Genomic DNA, 13,778 nt, shown 5'->3' on the forward strand with positions numbered 1-13,778 from the left:
AGGAGATTTTAATTGCAAATTACAGACAACCCAAATAAAAAGTTCAACTGCCATAAAATAGTCAACCTTGTGCCCATTTTTATATTGGATTATTTGCCTTTTTATCATTGAATTGCAATGATTCTTTACATTTTCTCTAGGGTTTTTTTTTTTTTTGAAGAAAAATTGAGACTAGAATGCATTTTTTTTTTACTTTGTAACTAAAAAATGAATCAATCAAAATAATTTTTGAATCACTTACAAGAAATAAAATTTAAGCCTTAAAAGTAAAATAATTAAATAACTAATAATAAAATAAAATGATAGTCAAAATATAAATGTACTTAAAGAAGCTCCAGTGCTTATATCAGAATTTGTATAACTTGTTCATTTTTCTCTCTAGAACCACACATACACATGTGGTATACATGTGTATATTTTTATTTATTATCAATTAATTTATTATTAATCATATCATGAGATTACTTGGATTATTAATAGTGATAACAAGAAAATGTCTGTTATTCTTACCCTATTTCATTATTTAACTTTTTATATTTTAATATAATCTTAATTTTTTTTTTATGTTTATTTCTGCAAGAGACAGAGTGCAAGTGGGGGAGGGATAGAGAGAGAGGGAGACACAGAATCCGAAGTAGACTCCAGGCTCTGAGCTGTCAGCACAGAGCCCATATGTTTTAATATAATCTTAAAAATCTAAATTTATTTTTATATATTTCAAGAATTGCTAGGCATTCTGTTTGAATTTTTTTTTTTCAACGTTTATTTATTTTTGGGACAGAGAGAGACAGAGCATGAACGGGGGAGGGGCAGAGAGAGAGGGAGACACAGAATCGGAAACAGGCTCCAGGCTCTGATCCATCAGCCCAGAGCCTGAAGCGGGGCTCGAACTCAAGGACCGCGAGATCGTGACCTGGCTGAAGTCGGACGCTTAACCGACTGCGCCACCCAGGCGCCCCTAGGCATTCTGTTTGGAGTTGATAAATTGATGAAAAGATCATAGATGGCTTGCATGTATGTTTCTGATCACTAAACACTAAAGAGTGGAATCTAACTTCCCCAGAGTTTCTGAAACTTTGTTAGGGATTTTAAGCTCTGAAATCTCATCCATCCTTTCATCTAGCGACTGTACCATGCATCACGGTAGCACGTGGCTCAAGCCACATTTCTAGAAATTTTGCACTGAAACTTATCTAAGAATACACTACTAATTTTCTTGGATGTGCTCTGTGATTCTCTTTCACAACTGGATCAGAGAATGTCACTTAAAAAAAGATCAGCATGTTAACTCACTGACCTTAATAAAACCAAGAATTTGATTATTCAGATAAAGAGTTATTTTAGGGAAAGATAACATGGTAATAGCACTAAGAACTATAGTCCGAGGGTAAGCAGAGATAACAACAAAATGGTTAACTAAGACATAATTAATTCCTCTATTAGTTACTTACCATAATAGAGACACATGTCGTAAATATATAGAGCAAATATATCTCAGGTTATTTTAGTGTGTTTTTAAATTATGATCAAATTTATTGATGGAAAATAACATGTTTTGCTCTTCTTTGCATTAATAGTTTCCAAATTATTAATGCATAATTTATATAAATTACATTTAAGGAAGTATTTATCTTCAACTGAATTTTTCCTTTAGCACTTAGTTTAAAGTAAATGTAAAGGCCTCTGGACCAAATAGCACCTGGCTCTAAATAAGTACTAAACAGACCCATCAATGAGTAAAGAAGGTTTTTATGTAATAGACACACACTTCTCCTGTATTATCTCAGAAACAATTGCTAGAATCAAGTGAAATAATAGATGTTTGAGTACTTTCAAAGTAGGAAGTGCTAATCAAATGTGAAGTAATAAGATTACAAACTATTTCCTGGTAAGTATACTCTCATGTTGCTTCCAGATGCTTACAGAACAAGAAGAAAACTATATTTTCAGAAACCAATTTGCATATATGATTTAGAATCCCTTCTCACTGTCATGGAAAATTTTAGGGCAGAATATAAAAAAAAATGTGACATTTGATACCATACAGAGACCTATTTTTACCAATTGCTGCATTTATTTTACAACCAACTAGGCAAATTTACATGTATAGAAGTGCGATTCCATCTTGAACGACAAATGGGATACTATCTGATCCAGATGTACATTCCCAGTCTCCTGATCGTGATTCTATCCTGGGTTTCATTCTGGATCAATATGGATGCTGCTCCAGCCAGGGTAGCCTTGGGAATAACTACTGTTCTGACTATGACCACACAGAGTTCAGGATCTCGAGCGTCCTTACCAAAGGTAAGTGTGCTAAATGGACATACACATACATTTGCACAAATATTTGTAGATAGAAAATATTTTTACATTAGAAAATTCACATAGATACAATTGCCAGCTTTCGTCATTTCTTTGTCAACAGGATATAGTATTGATTACTAATTTTTAAGGTAATATATAACCAAGGAAAAAAACTTGTAAATCACAGAAATAGATGGGGAAGATTTCTGTAAACCAATGATATCTTCCTTTGCAGTTGTGTTATAATCCCCAGTTATTTAAATATCAGTAACACTCTTATACATTGTGGAATTTTTTAATCTATAGATTTTCAAACATTTAGAGATCTATAAAACATGTGTGTAAGTTAAATCTACACAGTAACTTTACATGGTGGCCCAATACTCCATTGCATTGGATGTACTGCTATAGTAACATGCTTACTAATGGACTGACACAATAATGAACTTTAATATGATGAACATTATATTCATGAATATGTATGTGTGTGTGGTATGTATGTGTATGTATATGTATATATATATGTGTGTGTGTGTGTGTATATAGCTTTACATATACTTTGCACTTTTCCTTAGTATAAATTCTTAGAACTGGATTCACTGTACTAATAGCTGTACGTATTGATATGTATTGCCAAATGTATCTCAAGAAAAATTCACAGCAGTTACTCCTACAAGTATTGTATGAGGGCACCCATAGTGCTATATGTAGCATTTATTATTTTTGTGGGTTTTTTTGTCTCCTCTGGCTTTTAAGTTGCCATAGGTCAATAAAAAGGAAAGCTTATCTAATATGATTTTAGTCCATGCTGAGCAGCCAGAATTAAAATAAACTGTTCTCTCTATGAAGTTTATAAAAGAACCCAATATTTCCTTTTACAACATATGCTGAAATAAAACATACGAAGCTTTTTTAATCCATTTACCAAAATAGCAATAGAAAATTATTTTCCTCTCCTAAATGACTTCTAGGAAAAATTTCTAGTATCTAAATTAAGTAATCCTGTCTAGCTTCCAACAAGCTTCACTATTATTTTCATTACGATCATAGAGATGTAATAGAATATAGTAGCTTTTCTTGTGCATTTGATGCTATCTATCTGCAATGCCAAGCAAATTATAAATCTACGGTCACGGCTTCCTTAACTCTTACTGAATCACATTGTATGATTCAATTTATTAGATTAAAATGCCTAAATAAATAAAAGCTGATGGCAGGACATTTTATCACTAAAATGTTACTTCATGTAGGAAGAACTTGACATTTAACAATGCTCACACTGCCTAGATAAAATTTAATGGTTGTCTTTCAAAATAAAGTCTACTTTTATTGACAGTTAATTGAATTTTCAAAATGATCCATATCAACTAGTGCTTTATAAAATATTGTTCAAGTGAAAATTATAAGTCTGCTTATAAGATTAAGTTAATAAGTCTCAATGATTATTTATATAGGTATAAATGTCTCAAGGGCTCTGATTAAAATAGTTGAAGTCCTATAGTCAATTTGTAAAGGAAATTGCCAGTTTACTCATTGATTTTCTTCATGAGCTAAACAAAAATGAAAGCACATTCATTCTGTAAGTTGTCAACTAGAAAGAAGAGAACAAAATGCTCCATTTCAGAAAGCAACAGCTTCTATGAGACACAGTATAAAGACATTTGAATACAGACATTGAGGCAGAATTGGGAGAGCATGAAGGTCTGAGTGGAAGAAACAGAAATAAAGAAAGCAACAATTTTTTTTTTTAAAACAAAGAATAGAGACACAAGTTTTTTTTAAAAAGAAAGAAAATCTTGGGATATCTTTATACTTTTTCTTAAGATATAAGAAATATTTTTTAAAAAGATCATTAATTTCACTATGATCTCAGGGAAGGAATAAATTTTCAATTATGAGTTCAATTATATACATAATGTATACAAAGACTTTACATCTCTTAAATCATAGAGACAATGACCACAATGGAAATGTGATAACAGATTTAATTCCAACCCACAAAAAAATAATTGATTAGCAAAGTAATATCTTAAGAGAAAGTGACCATATCATTTTAGGCTTTGTGATAGTTAAGGAATGGGAGGTTGAAGATATTGTTATTATTTTTTTAAGTTTATTAATTTATTTTTAGAGACAGAGAGAGAGAGAGAAAGGGAGAGAGTAAGAGAGAGCACATGTGAGGAAAAGAGAGAAGGAGAGAGAGTCCCAAGTCTGATGTGTTGCTCAAATTCATGGACAGTGAGATCATGACCTGAGCCCAAATCGAGAATCAGATGCTTTAACTGACTGACTCACATAGGTGCCCCAGAACATATTCAGTTATGTATATTAGAATTCAGGAAGGGAAGCACTGATGATCCAGGATAAACAAGAATTAACCTATTCGAAGAGATCATTCAAAAGAGGAGAAAATCTCTTGAAAAATGAAATTTTTATCCTGTGATTTTGGGGTGCTAGAAAGACAAGAGGTGAGGGCCCACACTTGCCTTTGGGAACAGATGACTAAATCCTACACCTTAAGGCCTGCTATATTCTCAACCTCACAAAAGAAGCTTCAAGATGTCTAAAAATCTTGCCACTGAAATATCCACCATTCTCCTACTGACAAAATCTAGGAAGTAGGAAAACAAAATTAAATTCAGGAAACCAATAGAAGATTATCAGACAGAAGAGGAAGAAACAATAAATCATTAATTTATGGTAATTGCTTGGTGTTTTGTCCAGGCTGTGTGCCAATGCATCTCCTGCAGGATACGAAGGAGCTTGGAAATCAGTCAAGTAAGGGTCAGGGTAGAAAATTGGAAAGTCTCAAAGGATATACCTTAGCCAGCACCTTGAGAACTGCAGAGCTGAAAAGATTCCTCTCTGATATTTCCTGTTGCATTGCCCTCTACAGTGTCATAATAAATCAAGCATGTAATAGTCCAAAGCAAAAAGACCCCTGTGATTCATTTCTTGGAATGTGGAACTATATGGAGTTTCTGCAGGGCCTACATTAGGTGACAAGAAGAGGGTGACAATACAGCCTATTGCCAGCAATTTTATAAAGTTGTATAACTTTAGGGACACTCTTTAACACTGTGTGCTTGGAGCAGAATGAGCGAGGGGAAAAAATGGTGATGATCATGGAGCCACGTCATGGACGGTCTTATAAACCTTAATGAAGATCAGGATTATTTTTAGTGGATTTTGGAGGGATTTTAATGAGAGCAGTAATCATTCTGACTTTTATTTGAAGATCAGATAGAAAGGGTAGAAGTGGAAGCAGAGAAATTCCAAACAAACAATTGTAGTCTAGAGCAGGTGATGGTCTGGCTAGACTGATAGCCATAGAGGTGGAGAGTAGCAGATGCATTTAGAAAGAGGTAAGTGTTTTAAAGAAAAATGTATTTGGAAGTGAAATACATTATGACAGGGGACACTCAGGCCTCAGACTTCAGGGAGTAAACCTATAGCTGGATAGGGAAGCAGAATAGAGATGATTTTCCTAAGAAAGAAAGAAAGCCCAGAAAGAAGGGAAAAAGATGTATTTGTGGTTGGCCCTCCTCCTCCAGTTGGAAATAAACCTGAATATTCAGTCTTCTTTTTCTTTTCTTTTCCCAAGGCCATCTCCCCACCCTCCTCTCTCTCAGTCTCTCTCTCTCTCTCTCTCTCTCTCTCTCTCAGTCTCTCTCTCTCTCTCTCTCACACACACACACACACACACACACACAGAATAGATTAGACAGCTGAATTAAAGGCAAGACCCACTCACCTTAAAACTTTACTCCCAAACTCTGAGATCTCAACATTTTGTGATTTTTTTTTTTTTTACATTTAGAAAAGCTATCTTCCCAGGAGACTCAGGTTTAATCAGAGGTGAAAGAGAAGATGGTAATAATCATTTAATTATTTTTGAGTATATATTTGATTTATACTAATACCTAGTTAAAATCTTGGCACTGAGGGAATTATATTTTTTATTATGTCTAGAGATGGATCAGAATAGAGAAGATTGGTAGAAGGGACAAAATATAATTTTAATTTGGAAATTATGGGTTCTAGCAAGATTCTGCACGAGGGAATTCTGGGAAGATCTCAGCTATATAGCAATATCACATACATCTTACCCTTTCTTTCCTGCTTTCAAAGATCAGTTATTTCTTCTTCAAATCCTACTCCTATCCCTTTTTCATTCTCTTTCATTGGGACCAGCAAAGGTCCAGCTTTGTTACATGTTTTCTGTTTTATATCATCTGCAGAAGTACACAAATATTACCATGCACACCCTAGATTAGTCTTTTAAAAATGACAATTACAATTACAGTCTATTACAAACTTATTGTAATAACAGAGAATAAAGATAACATGCTGAACAGACAGATGTATGTGCATGTGCCCCCCCCCCCACACACACCCAGACACAAGCTTGGCAGAGGCCAGAGAATCTCTAGACTCCAACTTCATCCAAACCCTAGCTCTTAACACAATATAGTCTTAGAACCCAAAACCATTTCAGTATAGTTAAGTTGCAGTTATTCCGTGTAACAACCAATCCCCAAGTCTCAATGGTTTACCACATTTATTCTTGCTCACAGCCTTGTTAGCTGCCTGTGAGCAGCTCTCTTCTGGGTTTGTCTGAGATTGGCTGACTTGGGGGGACTTGGATCTAGGCTGTGGAGTAGGTTCTGTTCCCTGTGTCTCCCCATTTTGGGAGTGGAGGTGTGGGTAGCATGTTCTTTTCACGGAGGAGTGTAGGAAAGCAGGAAGGCAAGCAGGAACTTGCAGTGCTTTTGCTCAGAACTGACACAGAGTGACTTCTGTTCTCATTTTGTAAGTCATACCAGGTTTCGTAGCCAAACCCAAGTCAAGGGGGGTGGGGAATGGACTCCACCCACAGGGTAACCTTGAACAGGAAAGGAGAAAAAAAGGATTGTCAAGAAATAATCTTATCTACCTTAGGGACAATGGTTTGTTAAAACTGTCTGTCTCCTTTCGTAGACCTGACTCTGCCATATTAGTAAATACTCAAGAAAACAAAGGGAGAAAATGGGATGGGGAGAGGAAAGAGTGAGGAGTTCCTGGAAGATTCTATGCCACTCTGCCCTCACCACTATGGACATCTCATTTGGAGCAGAGCTACTAAGTTAGAAAATAAGAAACACTAGAAATTTCAAAGGTGGACTGTCAAGTAAATATTTCACACAAGCTCAGAAGCCTGTAGGCTTTGAAAATCTCAAATTCTGCACTAAAAGCTATTTATCTTAAATAATTTCTTTTTGCTTTTTTCCCCCAATTTGGGAAAACCATCAGAAGTAAATTTTTGAGAGAACAAAAGATTTTTTATAGTTCTATCCTCAGAACCTAAGTCAGCACATGATATATGTCTACTGAGTAAATATCATCCAGATATTTAAAGACAAGAACTTTTAAACATTTACTTAGTACTCAGTCTAAACTTGGAAAAGAAGAGAGTTTGTCATTTTATCATGTCTTTCTAAAGGAATGTAAAAATTCAAGTGAATTACTCTTGTGTATAACCATATTTTTCCACTTGAGAATCACCAAGTTACTGACAAAAATTAAAGATTGAAAGTATCTACTTTACAGTGTAATAAAAATATTGATTTTAGAAGATATAACAAAGATAGCTTTCATATTAAGTTTTCACTCTTCCTAAAAACATAACTTATAGAAGTGATTACAAATGTTAGAAAATAGCAATTGAACTATTATATTTTTATTTGGATACGATGGTTGTGTGGGGACACAAAGATCTGTATGTGAGATTGCATTGAAAAGAGAAGGATGGAAAGAAACCTGGAGGGTTTATACTCACTATTGTGTTCTTATCTAATTAGTTTTCATTCTTCTAAAAAAAAAAATGAAGTTTTAAAGGAGAGTAAATTGCTGGGTCACCGAGGTGACTCAGTCGATTAAGTGCCTGACTCTTGATTTCAGCTCATGTCATGATCTCTTGTAGGATATAGACCAGGCTCTGTGCTGACATCAGGGAGCCTGCTTGAGATTCTCTTCCTTTCTCTCTCTCTGTCCCTCCCCTGCTTGTGCTTCTCACTCTCTCTCTCAAAATAAATTTATAAACTTTAAAAAAAAGCAAATAAACTCTCGAACTGTGAGAATCATGACCTGAGCCAAAACCGAGTTGGATGCTTAACTGACTGAGGCACCCAGGTGCCCCATTAGCATTTGTATTCAACTTATAATAGAATATCTGATGCAAGCAATACATTTATTTTTTTTATGCATAAATATACTAAGAGTTTGATTTCATATTATATTCACCTAGGGAAAAAAAGAAAAAATAAAAAGGCATAGAAAATGAAATAGTCATTTCTTCATACCTTTTTTGTTAAAAATCACAGAAGATAATGCATGTGTATGTCATCTAATTTTATTAGTGTTTTATCTATTATCTATAAACAGATAATTCCTAAACATAGGGTAGTTCCTATAATAAGAAGGATAGAAATTGATAAATATCACTGGTTTTACTTTTAACCTTAGATCTACATTTACTTGGTTAACATAAATTTACATTTACTTGGCTTCCTAGATCTCCCTAAACTGAAAATTAACAAGTATCAAGCCTGTCTTCTGATAGGTGACACAAAGTCAGAGCCACTGCATATATTCTTAAATCTGATGGTCCAATTATGAAAAAGCACATAATCAAATGACAAAGTTTAAATTTAGAAAATGATAAAATACAATGGCTTTGGCATCAGATTAAATTTAAAAGCAAAACAAGTATATGCCACTTTGAGACAATTTTACCTAAATAATGTTTTAGTAACTCCTTTTTCCACATTCACATACATCCTAGACTCGTACCACAAACCTTCCAGACAGATTAAAATGGAGTACAACTCCCTCTCACCAGCGGAATAAAGAACATGGTCCCTAAATCAGTGTGATTAAGCAACTAACAGGTTTCCTCTGTCTTTATGATTCCTGTTTGAAGTTGTAAATGAAGGTCTTAGAACTCTTAGTTCTAGTTGTAAATGAAGGCTCTTAGAACTCAGAGAAAAGGGGACTAGGAAGGTATATGGTTAAAACAAAGATAATATTATGGAAATAAAGAGACTCCTGTACAAAAATACAGAGGAGAAAGAAGTCACAGGTATAATTCATCCTTAACTGAGCAGTTAAAACAGATAATATATAAAGAAATGCCAGTAACTAACAGCACGCACCTAAGAAATATTTCCACTGGTATCTAGATTTTACAGTTTTATTTAAATGTTAAACATAACAGCCTTACCCTGTATAAGGGATGATGGAAAAACTCCCATAACTGAGGGAGAAGTCAGAGATAAGTAGATGACCTTTCCAAATCCCTTAGCCTTTGTGATTGCACCTTTCTTATCTGGTGACTGGAGGGATTGGCCAAGTCCATTACTTAGGAAATAATGCAGTTCTGCTGTATTATGATTGCATCTCTTAAAATAAAAACCTTTATTTGGAAAAGAAATACTGTACTTGAAGCACCATTCATTTTCTAAGGTTTCTGAGGGTCATAATCAGTATGAATGCAACCAACAGCAGTTAGCCTGGGCCGTTGGGAGTAGCTCCCCAGGGTGATAAATGGCAAAGTTCACAAAATCTTGTGCTGTGTGATTCACTGCCTGGTGTTCCAAGAAAACAGTTTTTCACATAGTTTCTTTTATTTTTCCATATCCAATTTATACTACTTTAACACCTATTTCTAAAACAGTGTTTATTCTTTTCCTTTGTTCTTATTCTTGTCTCTCTCTTGTCTTAGGTCTTAAAAGAAGCTCAAAATGATTTTGAGACTAATGTTTTTTTCTTATAAAAGTTACAAAATGGAAAGTTCTTATACGGGTTTTACACCAGGGAGAAATGTAGGATCAAATATACCACAATCTGGATTTTACAAGACCAAGATTGAGGAATAGTCAGTGTGATCTGAAAATTCCCAGAAAAAAGCTGTGACACAGGCAGGAAATCTTTCAGTGTATCTCAGAAGAAAAGCACTTCGTTGTATGCTTGAGTCATTTGTCCATTCCACAGCCAGAACTGTTCATCACAGTTTACTTGACAATTCTAAGGAACTGGGAGTATCTACCAAGATTGACTGCCATTAAAGTGAGAAAAATCACCCTAATGAAAGGGCTATTTTAGCTAATCAAAAGCAATATAATGTGATGTTTTACTCTGCCTCTTTCTCAAAAACAGCAAACTTAGATTGAGAAGAGAATTGACAAAATATTCACTCTCAAATGTTTGCTGGAAAATCTCCCTTCCCTTCCCTTCCCTTCCTTTCCCTTCCCTTCCCTTCCCTGGAGTGCCAACATGTAGGTTTGTATGAGATTTTGTGAGCCTCAACTCCTGGTTCTGGTCTAATCAATTTCTTGTTCTTAAATTTAAGTCGTGTTGCTTATAAATGCATTTTAAAAGTCTATTTCTGGAAACTATTGGCTAATAATAGCCTTAGTTATAATTTGTAATTTAATAACTATAATTTACTATAAATAAGTAGTCTGGCTTATAGTCTAATAATATTTACTCACTAATGCACTGTCATCTGTGAGCTGTAATCTAAGGCATTATTGGTCCCAGTAGACAATCCTTTCAACCACCTCTATGCGGAGTAAAGTAAAGGCATGTATCTTGGCCATCTTCTTGACTACACCGTTTGGTGCCATACTTGTAACACAACTCACCCAATGACCTTGTAAAGGAATGTGTTCTAAAATTTCTGCTACTTAATAATCTTACCAAAAGCTAGGGTCAAGGTAAATATATTTATGAAGGGTTGTCTGAAATGTATGCAACGCATCTACTCTGAATTCTGAGAACACAAAATCAAATGGCTTCAGAGGGCATAGGCACAAATAAGTTAACCACAGAGTGTTCTGGTATAGTTATTAAGTGTGGAGATGAGCACCATGGTTAACTGGGAGGTGCCTTCCATACTTAGAAGCACGTTCCTTTTCTTTTTCAAGGCACTGTGTAGCACGGGCAAACTTATTCCCGTGCCTAAATTTGGCTTGCAGCCTGCCTGTCTTTACTTGCCACCAGGTAGGCAATATACCATCTGTCCTAGATTACGTTAGCGCTTCGGAATGCTACCTGGACTCTATTTTTTATATCCCGTCACAATCGATTTTACTGAATTCTGACCTGACACTAAGGTTTGAGGAAATTTTTGGCTGGAGATCAAGGGAGGTTTCTGCCACACTTTAATTAATTAATAGCTTTGGTTTTTTTTTCTTTTTTTAAATAAAGCAGTGAGTTTTGCTCTTCAACAAAGCTGTTGTAGTTCTCTATGGAGACATCGTAAAACCATGATTAGATCCTATCCACACTGTCCTCAGTTCTGTACCTGTAGGAATCCGGAATCCTTGTTTTTGTTTCAGAAATAAAACTAGTGGAAACCTTCCCACCCCTACTCCGTCTGCCACTCGTGCTGGCTTTCTCTTCCTTCCAGGCACATGGTAAGATTGTACCTCTTAGTTCTACTGTAGGGGCTGACCGGAAGGAGTGCTGGCTGATGAGTTTCAAACACAGTGAGCTGTGCCACTTCTAGCCTGGAGTATTTGTTAGCAAACACGAGACCCACCAGTGCCAGGTTTTCCTGTACTGTTGCCGCTGCCAATGTTCCAGATAGTGACTGCCCTATCAGCTGAGGTCCCAGTAAGAATGACAGTGACAAGAGTCACCATGTAATTCAAAGTGGACATGCAGTGTCTTTTATTGTTCTTTGTTTCATGCCAGTGAGATTTGGGGATTATGGGGATTATGGAGATTTGGGGATTACTGTGTCCTATCCTAGCTTGAATCCTTATACCTACTTCCTTGCATCATTGGTAGGATAGATGTAGAGAAATTCAGGCTTAGACAAGCTCCCCAAACATGATTGCTCCCCAAGGTCATTTGATTCTAGTCTTTATAGCCAGGATGACTGTGACTGATAATGATAAAGTCCAATTATATATATATATATAATATATTATATAATATATATTAATAATATATATTATAATAATATATAGTTATAATATATATTATTAATATATATTAATATATAATTGTATTTTATCATTATCAGTATATATATGTGTGTGTATGTGTGTATGTATTTGTGTATATATATATGTATTTGTATATATGTATATATATGTATATGTATATGTATATATGTATATATGTATATATTTATATATATATATATATTTGGGACACAAAAAGCAGACTGTCTCTATTTTCTAATGATAACATTAAAAGTAGAATGAATGCATAATCTTTCTGGGAAAAAAACTGACATAAGAAGTCCATAGAACATAATAATTCTTATATTCCTTTCTCTACATTATAAAACATTTTTTAGAATGAGAAAGACAAGGCCTTGCAGTAACCTAGCTTTGCATATTCAAATGATAATTTATCAAACTGATCTCTTCTTAGATTATCACATGACAAGTAGGGAATGGTTTCCTTGCTCATAAAAACACTTCATTTTAACTAATGTAAGAATGTTGTTGAGGGGACTTTCATTGCATTTCAGAAGATAAAATGCTTTCCTGATCTGGTTTTGCTTCTTCAGAGCAACTGGTTTTTTTATGTGGTAAATACAACGCTCATGTCTCTTTTTCTACATTGTTTGCTAGGAAGCTGTTTGTAAGATTTTAGAATCAGCATATAGAGAGGACCTTACAATATGTATTTCGCGTACTGATTTCAGTCTTAACTACCAGATAAAAGTTAAAGAGGCTGGAATACTGAACTACAGAGAGTATTCTTATTTAGTGCGTTCACAGTTGTCGATATGTAATGGTAGCCTAAAAAGAAGCAGCCTAAAACCTAGGTGATAGAAAATAGTAGTTAAGTTTGTGGGCTTTGGAACCAGAGGAGTTGTATTCAAATCTGGATTTGCAGCATGGTAGCAGTCTTAGTCAACTCAAGCTCTTATAACAGAAGACCATAGAATAGGTGACGTAAAGACCACAGACATTTATTCTCACAGCTCTGGAGCCTGAGAAGTTGAAGATCAAGACACTGGCAGAATCAGTGTCCGGTAAGAGTCTTCCTCCTGGTTCATAGATGGTGATCCTTTAGCTAGTAAAAGGCATGAAGGAGCTCTCTGCGACCCTTCCTCCAAGGCACTAACCTCATTCATGAAGGCTCTGCCCTTACAACCTGATCATCTTCCAAAGGCCCCACTTCCTAACGCTGTCACCTTGGGGGTGAGATTTCAATGTCTAAATTTTGGAAGGACATATTCAGTCCATAACAGTTACTATGAGACAAGTTACTTTACTTAAGCAAGTTACTTTATTGTGCCTACGTCTCATCTTTAAGATGGGAGTAGTTTCCTCAATGGTGAGGATTGAAAGTGTTAATTTTAGACAACAACTAAGAAGATTCAGTAGTTCTATGGACACTACTAAGAACACCTCCTGGCATGTTAAGTGTTATAATTTTTCTCTAATAATAAATGGCTGGTGATT

At 35.0% G+C, this 13,778-nt stretch overlaps 1 protein-coding gene across 2 annotated transcripts in view; it reads left to right on the forward strand.

Moving 5' to 3' along the window:
* GLRA3 (glycine receptor alpha 3) overlaps window positions 1-13,778 on the forward strand; it is a 200,176-nt gene that overhangs the window by 163,264 nt on the left and 23,134 nt on the right. For both annotated transcript variants that reach the window (XM_047856566.1, XM_047856567.1), the window contains exon 7: window positions 2,093-2,307. In XM_047856566.1, the coding sequence (XP_047712522.1) occupies window positions 2,093-2,307 (215 nt within the window). The remainder of the gene's footprint in view (window positions 1-2,092; window positions 2,308-13,778) is intronic.

Source organism: Prionailurus viverrinus, chromosome B1 (assembly GCF_022837055.1).
Source record: "Prionailurus viverrinus isolate Anna chromosome B1, UM_Priviv_1.0, whole genome shotgun sequence".
Lineage (NCBI taxonomy): Eukaryota > Metazoa > Chordata > Mammalia > Carnivora > Felidae > Prionailurus > Prionailurus viverrinus.